Below are 19,703 nucleotides of genomic sequence, written 5' to 3' on the forward strand. Positions count from 1 at the left end.
CAGTACAATCTTATTCAGAATGATACTGTGTGGCTTTATTTTAATTACAGGCCAATAAATCTCCCTTCCACCCATAGTTAGTCACATGAGACACCCATACGTCAGGTTTCATGCTCCAGCAGACGTCATCAGTTTGTTACATTTATGCCCCAATAAAAGTTTGGTTGTGCTTGTAAACTTCGGTTTAATGAATCCCTAAAAAACATGTTGTTTGGCGAACAAGCTGTGTGAATGAAGATATGAACCCTCGCGTGGGTTCATATCAGGGACAGACTTTGGCCATGCTTGTGTATATCTCAAAACATGTGATGCATGTTACCTGTTTTTCCACAGCAGCCGAAGCGTGCCAGGCATTCCTTGTGTGCACCTGAACCACACTTGGCACACAGGTAGCCTTGGTTAAAGATGCCCCTGCAGACAGACATGCAAGATCAGTAATCACACACACAATAGTTGGTGGAAAAACACAAAGTCAGTAAAAATAAAGGTTGCAGTATAGAAACTGACACTTGTTCAAATATTTTATGAGCAACATCCAGGGAAGCTTGTTGCTCCCCTTTAGTCTTAGGCTATATTAGTAGCATGACTCAATGATAACATTATATACTGAATAGAGGATAATTCAGGTGTGCAGGTTGTGCTCATGCACACAGTCTTACAAGCACGCACACAAACACACACACACACACTGAACACATGCATGCAGGGATTAAGACAGCAGTGAGTCGTTCTGCCTCCATTTACATAACCATCTCGGAGGCCCTAATTAAAATTTAATGAAAGACAGGACTGCTTTGCTTCGCTCTCTAGCTAATTGTCTTTTCAACCTCTTTGAGACATCCAGCGCGGAGTTAAAGTGCAGCAACACTATTAAGTTTTGCTCGGTTTAGAACTACAGGGTGTGAATCGCTCTGCAAGTTCGGGTGTTTACACATCTGAACCAATGAGACCAATGAGAGGTAGTCACGACGATATCACGCGCAGGTAGGTATTTTTAGGTTTTACACTTGTCTAAATATGTATATGCTGTTGAATAATGGTGGAATACAGTGAGTCAGTGAGGTGTATGCTCTTTAAAAGATGCTATACAGCAGCAGGACTCAGACATGTTTAGAATTTTCTAATGAGATCAACACAAAGAATAATAATTTAGTATGATCATTTATTTTACGCTAGGATTTAAAAATGTTTTCTACATGTACAAAAAGAAACTCGGCAGAAAATATTACTCTAATATATCCATCCATTTTCTACCGCTTTATCCACCACAGTGGGTCATGGGGAGCTGCAGCCTATCTCAGCTGGCATAGGGCATGGGGGGGGGGGATACTCCGGGCATGACGCCGGTGCGTCGCGGAGCCACACACAAAGACAACCATGCACACACACACTCACTCCTACGGACAATTTGGGACCAATCAACCTGAAGCTCATGCTTTTGGAGGTGGGAGGAAGCCAGAGAACCTGGAGAGAACCCCACGCAGACACGGGGAGAGCATGCAAACTCCGCACAGAGCGGGACTCGAACACAAAACCGCTGTGTTGTGAGGCGACAGCTCTACCCACTGTGCCGCCTAATATATGACTTTCTAATTTAACGTTAAATAAAGGTTCTCAAAATGGTACTTCAAACAGAAATAGTGATTTTTTAACTAGTTATCTGACTTTTATTGGTATTGAAATTTTTTATTTTTTTTAAAAAACAATCAATTCAATGACTGCATTCGTAAGAAATCTTTGTATTCTCTACTGTTTTATTCTTGTTATTCTTATATTTTATCCTGAGAAGAAAGGCTGCTGAATCTGGCACTGGCTTGTGCATTCACTCGAGCAATGACCTTGTCCTCTTCCTCATCCACTGCCATGAAGATGTGCACGAGTTTGACAGACACGCTTCTTTGTCGTCCTCTGTAGGTGAAAGCACTCGATCCTTCGAGAAGCACCATGAGGCATGGTCCTCTGGGCGCCAACACCATTCAGCAAATTCAAAAGGAACTTTGTGTAACGAAGGCACATGTTCAGAGAAGGAAAAAGGAAAGTGACGAATGCATTGTTGAGGTACACTGGAAAGGGGGGAGTGGACGTCTTTGAAAGGAATCCTGACGGTGGGTTGAAGGCAAGGGGTCCACCTCACGTGCTTGGGCATTGGGTTTGATGAAAGCATTGAAGAGATTTTTGCAATCTGTTTGGTGTGTGTGTGTGTGTGTGTGTGTGTGTGTGTGTGTGTGTGTGTGTGTGTGTGTGTGTGTGTGTGTGTAACGAATTGCTTTACCTCAGCAGCATGTGACATGAGTTGCAGGAGGTGATCCTTTCAAAGGTGTGCATGTGAAACTCATGGAAGTTGCTGGTGGCGTTCTCAGGACGGATGTTGGATCTAAAGACAGCAAACAGCAGCCAATAGATCTATATTAATTTTACAAAAATCATTTGAACTAATGATGCAACTGCAATCAAGGATCTTTGCCAAAAGTTTGCGTGTTTTAAAATTTCTGCTCAATAAATGAATCGAACAGAGAAGAAAGGAGGAAAGGTGTTTCGATAGAGTCAGACTGGCCTTCATACCTCTGTGTCTAGACTCTCCAAGTTAAAAATACTTCCTAAAAAAAAAATATTCCTTCCTATCAGATCATAAAAATATTCTTTCAAGAAGTAAAATCTTCTAAATAAAAAGTGTTGCACCATAATATACCACCTTCACGAACTGGGCCTTTTTCTTGTTTCTGAGCCCGATGTTGTCAAAAATAATCACATTCACACAATCTGATTAAAGATGAATAAACCAGGAATGACAAGGAAATATCTCAAAAGGATTATGCAATTCTTCTTGATTATCGTAATCAAAATGTCCAATCAGCTTAATATCATGAGTCATGGTGTTCTTGAATGCGTCACTGAATTTTGAAATTAGCCTCCACTCTTCTACCTGCTCTATCACATGACAATAATATAACTTTTCTCCTGCATTATAAAGTATTCTATAATCATGAATGAGACACCTCTTATAATGCTTATCAAGAGGTCAGTAGTTCTAAATTGTGAAAAAGCCCTTTATCAAACTCCTATTGGCTGCTACATTTGTGAGTAGTTGTAATCCACGATGAGCAGGTGCCTTGCACGGTAGCCTCTTCCATCATCTCAGAAGCTGGTTGTGTTGTAAAGCACTTTAAGTGGAAACACGCTATAATTAAAGTTGATTTACCAATTTAATGCTAGCCTCAGTCATACAAAAAGGCATGTCACAGTGCATGATGGGATTTGCTGTTTCCGTGTTGATTACACACCACTGACTGACATGACTCAGATAGAAGGGGACCTTAGAAGTGCTCTCAGCATTGCCTTTAGTCATATTTGCAGACTCAAGCTGTGACTCACGGTTCATAGCAACAGACTTGACAAATTGAAACATTTTTCCGAGTTCTACAGTTTGGAAATAAAACATTCCTTCAGGAGCCTGCGTATAGATTATACCGTGTATATTTTTTGCCTAATATACACATATCTGAATTTGATCCATGAGTTAGTTTTTGTCATCCAGCACCTTGGATTTGATGCCATTTAGTCAGTGATTGGCTTGATGCGAACTCTGACCTTATACATTCTTTTGTAGAATTATCCCACATCATTTTTAACATTTAGTTATTCCCACTTTCTTAAACACTATTCTTTACGCCTCCACTGGTAATGACATTGCAGACAACAAACTAGTGTAGCGGTGGGTTTTTGCTTAGAGATTTGAGGTTTTGTGGTCATATGTCGATGTTTAGCTACTTGTCACTTTCAAATATATGGTTCATTGTAATATTCTCACTCTGTTGATGGAACCATATTCTAAAGATGTTGAGAACACTCCATCCAGAAGTGTAATGGGTGGGGTTGAATGTGTCAAGACTATTAAACTGTGGCAGTCAGCCAGTCTGTTCCTGCCCTCCACAATGTTGGGCTTGGTTGTATTGAATTGGTCTTTACCTTAAGTTATTTCTCAGATTAAAGCCTTGAGTAAAGTTGTGACATGAATGACGAACACATACGTATCAAAGGTGTTTCCACAGCTAGACTTTGAACGAGGAACCTCAAAAGGGAAAGGAACATAACAAACAACGTTCCAAGCTGTAGATTACACCTACAGGTACAAATGAGTTCAATTCAGCGGAGGGAAAGGAATTTGTATTTATTCCTTTTTGGCTTGCAGTATATTTCATTAAATTATAAATTTCAAAGCAAAATTATATAAAAGTTTTTTACTTACAGTTGAAGGCAACAAACTTTGAAAACTAGTATTTTCGTGGCAACATTTTACTGGTACTTCTTCAAGTGGGGAGGAAAAAAAGCAAGTACACAGCCAAGGTCTACACTAAGAGAACACTCTAGAGTTCTTGGTCTCGTTGGGTTATGGATGCATGAATGTCACTAAGAGGGAGGAAAAGGTTTAGAAATAAGGATTAACCCAAGCGTCTGTTTATTCCTTAAATTTAAGAGGTCCTTCTTCGTTTAACCCCGTTTCAGCTGCTAAGCGTAATGAAACTGTTACACAAGCTGTTTGCACAGGTGTGTCTTTCGCCACAAGTTCTCTGCGATATAGGACAAATAGCTGAGTTGTAAGAAATATGTCAAAGAAGGGATGGACATCTCTGAACTAAAGTCAACCAACAGCTAGAAATCACACACCACACAAACCACAAGAATGAGGGTTCACTTCTATCAAATGTTTTCACGTGGAAAAAATAATTATAAGTTGCTCTGGACACCTCATAATCCCTCTGAGCCTCTTGTTCTTTAGGCTTGACTTTCAGAAGATGATGAGCCTCTTCCAGTTCTACTTCTCTGCTTACTTATAACTTCCTGACAAAACTCTGTACAGTCCAAAGTTGCTCTGACAGCTAGCTGCTTGAATTTCACGGGTTTTTTTTCTAACTTTGAGGGATGCAGTGCTTCCTCATTGCTGTTCGCACCAATGTCTTCTCATTCTTGCTTTGTGTTTCGTGGAGCAGAGTGTGTGTCTACCCCTCGTGGCTGCTGAATACTAATCGATCAGAAAGCAGTGGGTGGTTTGGAAATAAAAGCAGCACGTGAGAAAACAACTGTTTACAGATCGGCTATCAAGCTTTGCTGCGGGAGAATGTGATATTCTGGCAGTACCTCTTTATTGTTGTAGCTCTTTAATTCAGCCCTTATTTTATCATATCACAGCACATCTCATCTTCATGGTGTGCTGGGATATGAAGATGATCAGTCAGATTTTTGCTATTTTTTCAAAGGTGTCACTGACGGAAAGCTGTCAAACAACTTAATCTGATAACTGGTATCTCAGCTCCATGAAGAATCACAGGAAACTGGATGGATGATGGCTTTTGCCTGTGTGATTTCAAAACAACAACAATGGCATCATTTCATTAGACCAGCATTGAATTCAATCTTGCTTTGAATTTATACATGAAGCATTCATACTAAACTGATCAGTGGCTGGTGAGGTATGTTTTTATAAAAATGTCCTCTTCGTTCTCTAATTTTCTTCAAGACAAGATCATCATTAATTGTTTCATCTTCATCCACTCGTTTGAATCTGGGTCAGAGGTTTATGCTGGTCCTGCAATGTGCTCTAACAAGCTGGGATAGGTTCCAGAAACCCCAGTGACCCACAAAATCGGAAAACGAGTTCAGAAAATGAATGAATGAATGAATGGTCTTCAAAAAAATGGGTGGATAGACTGATGGATGTGTTTTATGCTGCAGCCTATCCCAGCTGAACTCTGGCAGGAGGCGAGTTACACCTTGGACAATTTAGAACAGCCATTTGACCTGCATTGTGTGATTTTGGAGGTGGGAGGAAGCCAACGAACCTGGAGAGAAACCATGCAGACACAGTGAGAACATGTAAACTGTATAGAAAAGCCCAGGAGACATCAAACCAAGGACCTTCTTGTTGTGAGGCAACAGCAGTACACAGTGCACCACTGTGCTACCTGTAAAATGCAGTTCCCTATTGCAGTTCTAAATTGAAAAAAATATACATTTGGTTTACTATTGGACTGTCAAAGGGAGAAAGATGTCCTAAAAAAGACTCAAAACTGTATCCACAGAGTGCGCGACAGATAAGTAGTATTTTAGAAAACCTTCACCTTCAATTGGCAACAATGGCTTATCTAAACACATCACTATTGCATCACCAGTGTTCCTGTTTTGTTCAGGTTAGGGTTCGTTTTTTGTTTTTTTGACAGATCTCAGAAGATTACTGCTGCCCTCATCTACCTCATGCTACACCTTGGTTTTTAGCTCTAATGATGAATAAAAATAAATGGATTTAGATTTTTTTTCTCTGCAGGGTAGCTCAAAGACAGTGTTTGTACCAGAGTTCTGCTGACGGGCCTCATTTTTACTTGCACAAGATTTATTTACCTGCTCATCTTTTTGTCATTGCCTCATGTCACTCATAAATCACCAAGTAGTCAAACTTGAATTACTGGAAGGCAAATGTGTGCACTTTGATGTGTTGACAAAATGCAAACCAGGCTGGACATTCTTTTGTCACGCATAAACTCTCACCATTTGGAGACAACAACAAAAAAACACTCACATTGCCATGCCAAACTGCTCCAGCCACTTCTTTTTCAGTTCTTTGGTCTTGAAGAAAAACTCAAATCCGTTCTGGCCCTGGTTGTGCGTGAGGTAGAATCCGTAGGACCACTGCAACGGGATAGAAAAACACACATTAAGCAGCAGGAAATAAAATGACGATGTGAATAAATAAACAAAGAGTTTGAGTGAGAGACAAACAGAGCAGGAGGGGGCAGTAGCTAAAGGAGACAGATGGAGACAAAGAGATGGAAAAAGAAAGTGGGATGCCTCAGGGAGAGCAAGCACAAAGGCTGAAGGGATGGCAAAGCTGACAGACGGGAGACAAAAACAGAGAAATCGCATGAAGAAGAGGGAGAGAGTGTGAGGAAGCTGTGCCATGAAACTGCTGGGTATCAGACGGCATGCATGTGAGTGAGCCTGTAATCATCCACCATTATCCACTTCAAAGGGTAAATTTTTGTGTATTAACCTCTGTGTCAACACATGTCTCTGTTTTTTAGATAGCATCACTTAGCAGATGCTTGTGAGATTCACTATTTTTGGCTCCCAGTTGTGATTTTGAACTTCTAGCAGGCGGTTCTGAGGGCTGACACATGCCAAGCTCAGAGTGATGTTAAGGAAGCTCATCCTTTCTTTTGGAAGAAAGGAGAAGGGGAAGCAGAGGCATTCCCAGTGGACAACAGGAAGAGTGTTCAGCAAATATATCTCCAGCTACCAATTTGTAAATAAACAGAGGAAGCCTTTGTCTGTTTCTGACAGTTTTGATTTTTTTTTATTATTATTATCTTTGGCATGTAAAAGTAGTTCTTTATTGACTCTAATTAAGCTAACCTTTTGTCATGCCTTTCTCTATGTGGGTCAATGCTCCTGAGTGAACCCTGGTTTGTTGGGAAACAACGCTGATCCTAAAGCTGCAAAAACTGTTGTTTTTTTTTGTTTTTCTGGCCACCTGAGGACAAAAGCTGATACACAGGGACCAGGAGGAACTTTTTAGCATACTGACTTTTTTTTTTTTTTTTTTTACCTTCTATCAGTAGTGTCCCATTTCTTAAAAAATAAGTGTAGCAAACATGCACTAGTCTCATCAATGATGCAAAACGACACAAAGGCCAGGCTACGTACTACAAACCTAATTAGCCTACTAATTGTTAAATATTCAATAGATCCCTGTATGTTAATCATGTACCAAAGTTTGTAACCACTTCAGCAGAAAATGTCTGATAAATGTCTTCATACCACACGAACATAACTACTGCCTTGTTTCTTTTCTGGCCCCCAGACCCATCACACTGTTTATAAGTGAAACATATTAGAATTCACTCTGTTGTTTTTCCAACTGCACTGATTTGGTTTCCACCACCAACTCTTCTCACAACTTAATGCTTGTTACGCATGTTTGTAATATAGTCATCACCTTTGTCAGATGAAAAGCTACGAGTAAAACAGCAGTAAAGGGATAGCTTGGAAAAATAAATTAGTTAAAGGAAACTACAAAGTGAGATGATGGTTTGGTGACCATTATCCGGTTGAGTTTTACATGTTTTATTCCTGTTTTTTTCTCCATAAAGGATTACTGGTTTTATTAACTGGAATACATGTGAATCTTTTATTCACAACCAAGTCTATCTGTATGAAAAATGGCTTCATTTGAACGGTTACAGAAAATGTAACTGGTGTCAACATCAGTGTAGAAATGAGTAGACTTCGAGGTTATTTTGTTTTTGCCTGACTTGCATGAAATTATGAATATTTTTCCTCTATGATAAAGGTTCTTATTGCTTCTTCCCTCCGAAAGCCAATGTTGTCTGGCATTTCAATAACAAATATGCAATCAAACAAACTGCATCATATCCATCATGTCAGACATGAATGACACCGAGGTAGCGGAAAGGTTCATAAAGCATAACTATAAAAGCCCATATGGGTTTAAGCCTGCTAATGTCTGCTATTCACAACATCATTACTGCCCAAATCATGTTTCCTGGCACGCCATCGATATCATCCCTCATTACGATTGGCAACATTTTAAGCCATTTGCTACCTAGTGTCCAATGTTTGTGTGTGTGTGTGTGTGTTTGCGTGTATATACAGTATATATATATATTTTTTTAAGCCATTTTTTTCCAGCCATTATACAGTCTGTTGAATATTTTCTATTTTTTACAGAGATCAATAAAAATAGCAAAAATTGTCAAAAAATATAATCATAAAAAGCCTAACATAACATGACCCACAGATTTATTTCTAACTTTAGTTGGCCAGTTTGACTGAATGCCTGAGCTGCAGCACCATTACTGTAGAACTCAGTTATTCTCCTAGAACTGAAAGCAAAATGTTCACAAAGAGGTGTAGCTGTCAAAAGGAAAAATAAATAAATAAGGAGAAGGGAAGACTTAAATGATGTGCCGAGATATCTTTTCCGAGCGGATGATCGGATTTAACAAAGTTCAGCCCGGAACATACCAAGAGGGAAGATGTACTGCCAGCACTCTGGTCATGTTTAACATATCGTACATTTTCTACGGCTTTCTGACAATCACACCAGTCCCACGACCAAAATCTATTTTTATTATTTTTGAAAGCAACAGTCTAGTTCTGCGTCACCGCTTACGAAATTCTATGACATACCTGTAAATATATTTCTTTTCCAGATGAGAAATATTGTCAACCCATGTTGTCTTCGTCAGGAGTATAAAAGTTTGTCATTTATATGTTTATATGTTTTCATTTTTTACATTAGCTAATGTGAAGCAGTTAGCACTAAGGTACAACAGACTTATATGTTCATCTGCCTGTTGTCTAGGCAACCTGTCTAAGCTGTCTCCAGCTGAGTTAGGCGCCACAGAATGTGGAGGCCATGGATCACAGGTGGATCAGCAGGTTGATAAAGATCGATTTAAGTAGCTCCTCTGGATTGTTTCCCTGATATAAATCCTTGGACTACATGATTCCTATCCTTCTACACTTCTATACACCATGACATGCTGACAATCTTACCATCATTCTTAGTTAACAGTGGTTTTGATCATGGTCTCACTGATAGCTGAATGTAATTCTGAAGGTCCCTAATTTGTTAACTCTTCTTGGTGGCTGCACTTGCGCTTTAAATTCAAAATATAATTTGGGAGGTTAACAGTTCAGCTGGGCTGAGTCCAACCTTTCGATTCTCTTTGTCTGACGTCGGGTTGTTGGTTATCTTGAAAAGGTGCAAATCGATCACTTCTTTCATCTCATAGATGTCTCCTCGACGTTTGCATACAATGACCGCCGCATCAAACAGGAAGATGTGTCTGCAGTTCAAAGAGAAGCAGGTGACAGTTTTTTTATGTTTCATGCAATAATAAAAGCAACATAGTTTATCAGACATTATTTCCATGCATCTATCGGGACACAAAAGCGATCATAATTTAACTGTTAATTGTCGATTTTAGGTTGAATTCACTGCAAAAGAAAAGCCTGCCTGTCCTGTATCTTTATGATCTGCCTCAGATACCACAGTTGACAGCTCAACGTGCTGCGTGAGTAAAGAGCAGCAGCAGAACAGCTTCATTTCAGTAAAACATTCCAGTTCATGTACTGTAGCTATTTCCAAGAAAACAGTTTGGTTCAAGAACTCACTAAGCAAATTAAATCACCTGCAAACTTCACTGTTTTCAAAAAGAGTTGTCACATTCTGGTTGAGCCACTCATGTCCAGTCTCTTTTTTCTTTCCTAACTTTAATATTGTTTGTAACTATTGTATCACAAAAGAATGTCTGTTTCCGTCCCTGTCTGTGACTGTCATTGGTTTTAAACACAATCATTCTTGCATTAGAAGGCCTTTTTTTTTTTTAAATGTAAGCTGTATTTGTTTATGTCATGTAAACCGTAAATTAATACATTACTAATGCAAGTTTCATTTTATGAAATATTTTTTAATGTCGCTTAATCCAGGTTCTATAGTTCAAGTATTTCTGGGTGATATTCTGGAGATCATTCCAGACACAAGCTGCCTGTCAAAAAGTTGACATGTGCTAAGTATTAAATGACTCTGAAGACATTCTATGGTAATTACGGTTTTACAAGACAAACACCTTTAGTTTTGTAACAGCCCTTTCACCTTAACATAAGCCAAAGTCGGGCAGCTGTCCAACCTTAGCGCCCGACTCCGTTTGAGCTGCAATCAGCTGGAAAGGCTTGTCAGCAGACACGCCAGTCGACTTCTCACCTGTCCTGTTTGGCCCGTTTGTCCACCGATGTCACCCGTACTTCCCCGTCACCTTTAGGTCTGCCATAGTTACAGAGTGACTGATTCTGAAGACAGAGAGAAAAACCTGTTGAGACCCAAGAGGAGTCCACATGTTTTCAGAATTCTAAGTGACAGTTTCTTGTCACGTGGAAGAAAACATGTTCTTACTAGATTCTCAATAGATTTCTGATACTGATCAATTTCACGCAATGTCTCGTTGTCCCTCTTTACTTCGTTAACGTACTGAGCCAAGTCCTGCAAATAAGAAAAAAACGATACAGCTTGTATACGTTGCTGCATTCAGACATACAACAGACATGCCAATTCTTGTCAATCATGCGACATAAGCTGTAGTTGTGAATGCACAAAGACAACTCACGCGATGCGTGTAACGCACTGTATAATTATGTACCTTCATCGCATCCAATGCCATCCTCAGATTACCCTTCTCTGTGGCATCGTGTGTGTGTTTAACCAGCTCCTATTGGACACAAACAGAAGGTTCAATGAGAAATCATAATTTATACATGCATGAACATTGTTATCCTGCTGCTGACATACGCTACACACATCCCACTGGGGAACTTGTTGTCAATGCTTTTCCTCTTGATATGAAATGAAAACGGTTACCTCAAAAATAATCTTGTCCTGAAATAAATCAGATAGGGTGTGTGTGTGTGTGTGTGTGTGTGTGTGTGTGCATAGCACACTCATCTATTGCAGGTGTTTCCGTGTGTGTATCTGCAAGTATGTATCTGAAATTGCTTGCCGGCACCTACTGTGCAAACAAGACATCTAGACCTAAGCAGCGGAGGATAAGAAAGGATGCCATGCATGTCCTTCATGCAGGCAGATACAAACTGTTAACACACACACACACACACACACAAACATAGTTACACACACAGAGGAGATATATATGTGTGCATGGGGCTGCTCAAATCCCTGGTGTCAGTCAAGCTCAACCTGGGCATTACTATCAGTAGCAGGATGGCAGAGTCCCATTTATCTCCCTTGCTCCCACCTCTGCAGAGATACAGGGGGGGAGGGGAGTGGTCGCATTGATACACGATGGACTCGCAGGAGGAATCGTGTCGCGGTTTGATCGGGGGGGGGGGGGGGGCAGGAATGATGAGCAGAGGCAGTGAAGGTGAAAGAGAGAAAGATTGATGAAAAAAGACAGAAAGAATGAAAAAGCAAGTGAGAGGAACTTGGGAAGTGGCGGGAATGATGAGACATTACTAAACTAACCCAGTGGTTGCATTAAGCCCTGCAGCCATCTTAACATGTAAGTTCTTTTGTACTTCTTGTAGGCATCGTCAAAGAAATAAAATATGTAATTTAGGAGTTATTAGTGTGTGAAAGTCATGTGAATACAGGTGAAGATTCACAGATAAGATTTGCACTACATATGTGCATACGGGTACACGTGCACCTCTGCTTACATTGCTTCGAGTTACAGTGATCTTGATTATAAGTCGGTTTAAAAAAAAACATACACGGAAAAATAAAAATCAAGTTTACCTTCTTTTTCTCGACCTTACGTCTCTCTGCCATAAATATTATAATCATATAATCACCACTAAACCGTTATAAGCAAATAATATGTTATTGTACAATAAATAAGCACAAAAGCCTGTAGCAACCCCAGTGATCCGCAGTGAGGAAGAAGCGGTTGAAGACAAGACTGACGTTTTTTCTGTACTTTTTTTTTTTAATTCGATATTTTCTAAGCTTTAAATTTTGTATTAATAATATGTTATTGAAAATGCATTTATAAATAAAGTACAATAAAGAACTGGGAGTGTTAAATAATAAATATAACTTATAATTAAATCAAATTTGATTTATAACATTTCTTTTTTAACTCCTCTGACATCACAGCATTCTGCACTTGTCTCTGTTATTAAGTTCAATAGTAGTAACACAATTACTACAATTAAACACAAACATACTGTAATGATCAGACCTATGAAGGACCAGTCCTGTACACCTTGGTGGAACAGGAACACACCAACATCAGCTGACCCCCATGACTAAAAGGATCAGCTCAATTCACACACACACACACACACACACACACACACACACACACACACACACACACACACACACACACACACAAGTGTCATAGAATCAAACCTGCCCTGATTTTGTAGGGCTTCCTGCTCACTCAACACATCATCATCATCATCATCATCTTTCTCTACTTCTCTTTAAAGTGTCTGCTGCTCTCTTTCTGTCCTGTCTTTTCTCTCTGCACACTTCTCTCTGTCCTGATCAGATGACAATTATGTGCAGCTGATTTCACATTAACTATCACTACAGAAACATCCTGAGAGGAGTCTCAGAGCCCGGCTGACTACTGGGAAGGAGAAGGAAACATGATCAACAGCGCCGCCTAGTGACAGTTACCAGACCTGCTTGTATAACACGAAAATCAGGAATATTTCTCTGAGCTGCAATCAGGGATTTTGTGATGAAAAAAATACTACAATTTGGGTTTTTTGCTTTGGTATTTAATTACTTGCAGGAATATGAAGTATTCCTGCAAGTAAAAAGCATGTCACAAAGAGAGAATGTGTTCTTAATAGTCGGAGGTTAAATGACTTTAAAAATATTGAGAAACACTCAATTTATTGCTGACTGTTTTGATATAGATTGCTAGAAAGAGCAAAGAGCATAAAGGGTAACATGGCTAATGAAGACATACAGAAACAGTGGAACTGTCCATCAACCAATAGGCAGTCATTTCAACTGCACTGAGGGACGTAATCATTAACTCAAATCATAAATGTGCCAATTTGCCTCACAGCCAGAGGGATTGAAATCCACTTTGGGTGTCTTTGTGGGTTTAAATACTCCAGTGTCCTCCGTCAGTGGAACGTAACGCAGTATAAATGGATCGGAGCCCAGAGGTGTAAATGGTTGTTTGTTCCTATGTGGCTCTGGGATGAACCAGTCATACTATTCACACAAGCCAGCATTCACTCATTCACACACAGACACTTGTCCAGCCTGACCAACATTGTGACTACAGTAGAGCAGAGACATTGTAGTATAGGTTGGAGTACTGTACATGCAAGAGGAGGTGATACTTCAAGACTCGCTGCATAGGAACCACAAGAAGATCCCTCAGTGTAAACTTGCCGTAGTTGGCTCTCTTGGAACATTCCTACGGGACAAAAAGAACATCAATGACATCATCTCTTTAAACTGGATGAAGAACTTATCAAGGAGCCCAACCAGTGATGATAGTGGTTCTCCTGTTTACCCTCAGAGAGTCTCAGTGGCTTCATAATGGAAACATTTACATGAATCTGAACATGATCACCTGCTATGCCTCAGCTACACACTGGTGGGTATTCTCGGACTACCCTGAGAAGTTGAGAAACGAGCAGAGGACATCATGATAATACCTCCAGCTTCATGCGCACATCTTCTCTGTCTTTGCAGATGTGATCCAGAGTGGCGATGGCCGTCTCCACGTGGCTGCAGTATTTCCCATAGATCAATAATCTGTGACAGGAAGACAGAGCAGAATTGAATTGACGGCAACACTATTCTGACAACATCCAACATTTTAAATTCTTTAAACGTTTGACTGAAGTTAAAACTCTACCACAAGAAAGAAAAGGAAACATGGCTGATATGTGATTACTGAATACTGTACCTAATCAAAAAGAAATGCTCATCACAAATATGCATTGACTTTAATTGATTAAATGTAATATTATATACCCGGTACATGTTCATATTTGAACTTATGTCTAGACATTTACTTCTTCATGTACCTTTCTTTGAAAGTGATGAAGATCAGGTAAAGGTTCTGGGAACTTCTGTGGTGGACCGAGTCTTGGATTTCTAGCAGTAAACTTTTGTGAACTTTAACAAGTTCCTGCAACACAACAACAAAGAGCTTTAATGTAAAACACGTTTACTTTCATTTAGGGCAAAAAAGTAATTATTTACATCATTTAACATGTGAATGCTAAACTAACACATTAATCATTTGGTCTATGAAAAATGAGAACATGAATAATAGCACACAAGAATGTTCAAAGAGTAGCAGGAGTCGTGTATTACATATTTACTTTACCACCTTAAATTTTCTTCAGATATATTCCAGAATTTATTTATTTTTTACATGCGCCCCAATCTTCAATGAAGTGACGAAACTTGATTAAGTTTAACTGTTTAAAATATTGAATCTTGAACAGTTGGTTCATCCCTGAACTTAGTTTGTCCAATACTTCAAATTAGCTGATAAACTTTTTTTGGTGCCATTTGGCAAAAGTCTGACCTGATAGATGATTAAATCTAAAAAGTTGGATTCCAAACTTGTTGGCATCAGGCATTGTTTTAGCTAATGGCACCTTAAATAATTACATTTAAATTAAAAGTTTGATTAATCTGTTTATTAACACGTTCTATTTCTACAGTGACAAGTCCGTGTGTTATCAGTGAAAAAGGGCCTTCAACAGGGACTTGACCTGAGGTTGACCACCCACTTCCATGATTACACTGTGATCAGTAACAACGATGACTTACCGGGATATTCACAAACATCTTCTCCATCTCGGCCAAGGATAAAAACATGGTGAGGGGTGTCATAAAGTGCTACAGCAGAGAAAGAGAGAGAGAACAGGCTGAGGCTCGTCCCCTCCAGAGTAAGAATGGGAAAGTCATTTCATGAGAAGCTATTATATTATAGGGCCAAGTTGCAAAGTGCTGCAGTCAGCAAAAACATGGAGGACTGTCTGGGTCATGACAATAATCTCATTTTCAGAGTTTGCAATTTAATGATTTCCTCTCAGAAAACTCTCGCCATCGTCACCTCTACATCTCAAAGGAGAGAGCGAGCGCAAACTAACTCCAGCATCCACTTCATATCGAAAGTCATCTACTGAGATGCTCCGCTGGGAAATCTGGCAAGGTCTTTTTCCAGACGCGAACATAAACAAGAAGGAGAAGACAAGTAGCTGTGAATGGGGGGTAAAGAGACGGAGGGCCTCTCTCAGTCCTGTAAAACTGCAGGGTAGGTGGAAAACATTTACGACAAAGAGGCTCCGATCATAGCTTTAGTGTTTGGCTGCGGTTTTGTTCATGGCGGCGCCGGGATTACATTACCGACTGCTAATTAAAAAAAAGTCTTTCATTTATTCTCAGGGAATATAGTTTTGTTACAAAACTCGTTATTTTTCCCTTTTGCACACCAGAACAGGGCACCATTACAGTCACACAGTCTCACATGTTGTCAGTGATGAAGAGGCCACATTGATCTGTGGTGCTTTTTGTTGCATAAAATCCATGGTCTAAGGAATATTTCCACCCTCTGAAAGTTTACTTTCATTTTCAGCCCGCTGCAGCTTAGTGTAGGATCATTTCATCTTAGAGAATGAGAAGCAGTTCTGTTTACGCTAGGAAATACAATCTGATCGACCCTGTGGACAAAAAAATCTAATACATTAATGCAGCAGTACACTGTTGTCATATCAGCCTCGGTGTTGACACTCACTGTTTGTTTCTCACCGAGAGCTCTGTTTCAATTCCTACAGTACATGATGATTTTCTTTCTCTACTTTTTTTTTTTTTCCTGTGAAATACTGAATTATAATACATATTAAAATCAATCTGACAAGTTAAGAGAGGAAAATCACTTTCTACTAGCACCAATCCAAACTCTATTAAACCAGTGATCAAGGCAAACAAGCACACATTGATTTATGGAAACGGAGACATGTTCTATGTTATAATAGGAAGAGGAGAAAAAAAATCCATTTCCAGCAGTAAATTTCATCATGAAGCATTAAACTTGGAGCCGTGGTGTCATGATGAAGTGACACGATGATGTCAGTACCCGCTCTATAGACTCCAGGGTCTCAGTGTATTTCTCCTCTGTCTGCCTGATCTCTGTTAAACAGCAACTCCTGATGTCAGTATCTGTCTGCTTCTGGAACACCTACACATAGACACACACACACACACACACACACACACACACAACAAGTCAGAGACTCATGCCGGATGCCATTTCTGATAACATCTAAGGCTCTGTCAGTTTTTACTGAAAAAGTGTTCATAAGGTGAATAATGCAGGTTTAATAAAATACTAGGTAAAATTAATTTTGTTGAGTTCAAAAATTCAAAGCTGTCTCAGGTTTCAGGTTTTCAAAATGTAACTAAAAGTAAAGCAAAAAATTTAATTTCATCAATACAAATTTATGTCAGTGTCAACAACTGCAACTTTTATGGGATATCTTCATCATTTAAAAAGAGAAACATATTTGTAATAAACATCACACGTGAAGCAGAATCAAATAAATTGTTGTCTTTCCACACATGTATTTTTTTCCTCATGCATGATCCCTCACTGGAAGGGGAGGGACTTTGTACTTTGTGACCTGAATGTTCCTGGTTCACCTCCAGACTTTATGCTAAGCTAATTGTCACCATGTTATTTAACATGACAGCAGTAAAATAATATAGAAGTTTATAGACTCAAATAGAGGGTGTGTCAAACTGACCGGAGGCGGGACTGCTTCAGTCTTCATCAGGTCCTCATAGATCTCACCTCCATCCTCATCGTCATACACGCAGTCATATAGATCCTCCTCATCGTCCAACCCCTTCTCACTGCAGCACACACAATGTTAGCAGCAATGCATTACGTCACTGCTGTTTGAGCTTTACTGTAGGCAGGTAAAATGTTTTTACATCTCATGAAATCCACATGAAAGGTTCACACAAACACATACACACACACCGCTCTGGTATTTCAGAAGTGGATTTAAATTCTGTGCTACAAATCCTGTTAGTCAGGGACGTGACCTAATCCATGGCTGTACATACATACACATGCACACACACACACACATATATATATGTACACACATTAATATGTGACCTCCTCTAACTACTCCTGTATGAGCCAATTACTGTACCTTAGCAACCAGGCTAACATGACATAGCTGCACGCCTCAAGAAAGGACAAAACTGTCAAACTTAACTAAATGTGTAAGCAGGGCTGCATTTTATAGGGAAAAATACCAGAAAAAAAAGTATTCTGTATGTGAGAGAAGATGAACAGGCTTGAAAAGTGAACATATGTATGCATTCATATTAAGAAGAACAGTCGTGACTAATCATAGCAGTAAATAAGTACTAATATATAATATATATATAACAAATAATTTATTTAATCCTAGAACACCAACACCAATCTGTCAACGATTCAGTTAACAGTTAAATAAATGGTGATGATGTATCCTTGTGTTCATTATTCAGCATTTGTATTATATGCATGCATTGTTTAATATATTTATAATTGTATGTGTACATATACAGTATGTATTTAGTGCTTTATTGATTAATTGAGCTAAATCAATGTGATTTGTGACAACATACAGAACTGCAGAGGGCTGATTTTTCACTGTGAGCTTAAAGTACACACAGTGATGCTAAATGAACTTGGAATGTGGGAGTGAAGTGAGTGAAAGGGTAGATATCTGTGTGTCTGTGTATTTCTCTGTATGTACATACAGATTATAGTGTTTACAGCAGAAGGCAGCTCCACTGCTGCCAGGCTGCCGACTTTGTATCCTATCAACGACTGTTTGTCAGCATGAAACAGACCCACACAGGTTGAGCCTTTTCCTTTAAATAAATATTTCCATAATTGTCAATCACTTATGATAACTCTAGATAAAGAAGGGACTACATCAGATTGGGTGACTGCAGGAACATGTTTACTGTAACAGTTTCTCCAAATGGAAAAAGACAGCTTTAGTTCAGAAATGTTAATATATACACCTCATATGATTTTTTTTTCAATACATTCAAACACCCACATTAAGCCAGGCATTGTTAAGTGTCTGAAATGCCGCATTAATATAGATTACAAGCTCTTAAATCCAATGTGGAAGGAATGATGCTCATAATGTATTTTATGCATTGTTGGATTTTATTCCCCATTTGCCTTCATGAGTAAAAAAAATTAGTTATTTCGTTTTTTGATCAAGTTTCTCTTGAATGAAACTGTTATACAGATTGAGCATAAAAACTTAAGCTGTCATGTTAAGTTTGAGGCAGCGCCTGGAAAAATGATCAGAGTTTCTAGTGAGATCACGATCAAAGCCAATGAGGGGGCGCTTGCCTCCCAGTCAGCGCTGAGGGAACACATGATGTGTGCTCCCACGATGGCCTGTTATTTTTAAGTGGTGGGGAAACTAGAAACCAGATCTTGAATGGTACTCAGTAGAGAAGACCCCAACTTCATGGTTGAATAACCCCACACACGTCTGCTTAGTTTGGCTGCCTCATCCTTGTCCACAGAGCTTTGAGACAATAAATTTCATATCTTAGCATAACGCAGCACCAGCCGCCCCTCAGTCTGGACCCACATCAGAATAGTTTGGTCATTTTTGTGCAAACAGATCACCAACAAAATTCTCTGTTCAAGTGGAAGCATGTAAAGGAAGGCTGGATTGTGTTAGAGTTTGTTTAAGCATCAGGGTATCTTTAGGAACAAGGGCATACTCTATAAGGTCCTCCAGGTGGTTGTAGATGTCCTCATCTTCAACACTCTCCTCTGATGGAAACGGCCTATAGAGAGAACAACAGAGAACAATGTTAATGCATATGATATCAGAAAACATCACGCTCTACATTTCACTTGAACAAACAGTACCTGATTCCGGTTTGTTGTGAGATTGCCGTGTGAGATAGCTTAGATAGTGTATCCACAACCTGGAAGTGAATAACAAAATAAATATAAATATAACAAATAAATATAACCGATGTGTCATTATATAACATTTTATTATCAGGAATATTTTATGAAGGCTGTATAGGCATAGTTGTGAATGGAGCTTGTGATTTGGGTCTGTAGGCGTCATGGTTC

At 39.3% G+C, this 19,703-nt stretch overlaps 1 protein-coding gene across 1 annotated transcript in view; it reads right to left on the bottom strand.

Annotated features, from left to right (window-relative positions):
• LOC137614201 (guanine nucleotide exchange factor VAV3) overlaps positions 1-19,703 on the bottom strand; it is a 75,909-nt gene that overhangs the window by 20,959 nt on the left and 35,247 nt on the right. The window contains exons 3-17 of the mRNA XM_068343861.1: positions 19,491-19,549; positions 19,340-19,405; positions 17,329-17,437; positions 16,662-16,763; positions 15,353-15,421; positions 14,596-14,699; positions 14,221-14,320; positions 13,881-13,976; positions 11,214-11,282; positions 10,970-11,056; positions 10,781-10,866; positions 9,731-9,863; positions 6,572-6,681; positions 2,273-2,374; positions 320-411 (exon numbers count right to left, since the gene is read on the bottom strand). Of these exons, the coding sequence (XP_068199962.1) occupies positions 320-411; positions 2,273-2,374; positions 6,572-6,681; positions 9,731-9,863; positions 10,781-10,866; positions 10,970-11,056; positions 11,214-11,282; positions 13,881-13,976; positions 14,221-14,320; positions 14,596-14,699; positions 15,353-15,421; positions 16,662-16,763; positions 17,329-17,437; positions 19,340-19,405; positions 19,491-19,549 (1,384 nt within the window). The remainder of the gene's footprint in view (positions 1-319; positions 412-2,272; positions 2,375-6,571; positions 6,682-9,730; positions 9,864-10,780; positions 10,867-10,969; positions 11,057-11,213; positions 11,283-13,880; positions 13,977-14,220; positions 14,321-14,595; positions 14,700-15,352; positions 15,422-16,661; positions 16,764-17,328; positions 17,438-19,339; positions 19,406-19,490; positions 19,550-19,703) is intronic.

The sequence above is a fragment of the Antennarius striatus genome, chromosome 20 (genome assembly GCF_040054535.1).
Source record: "Antennarius striatus isolate MH-2024 chromosome 20, ASM4005453v1, whole genome shotgun sequence".
Lineage (NCBI taxonomy): Eukaryota > Metazoa > Chordata > Actinopteri > Lophiiformes > Antennariidae > Antennarius > Antennarius striatus.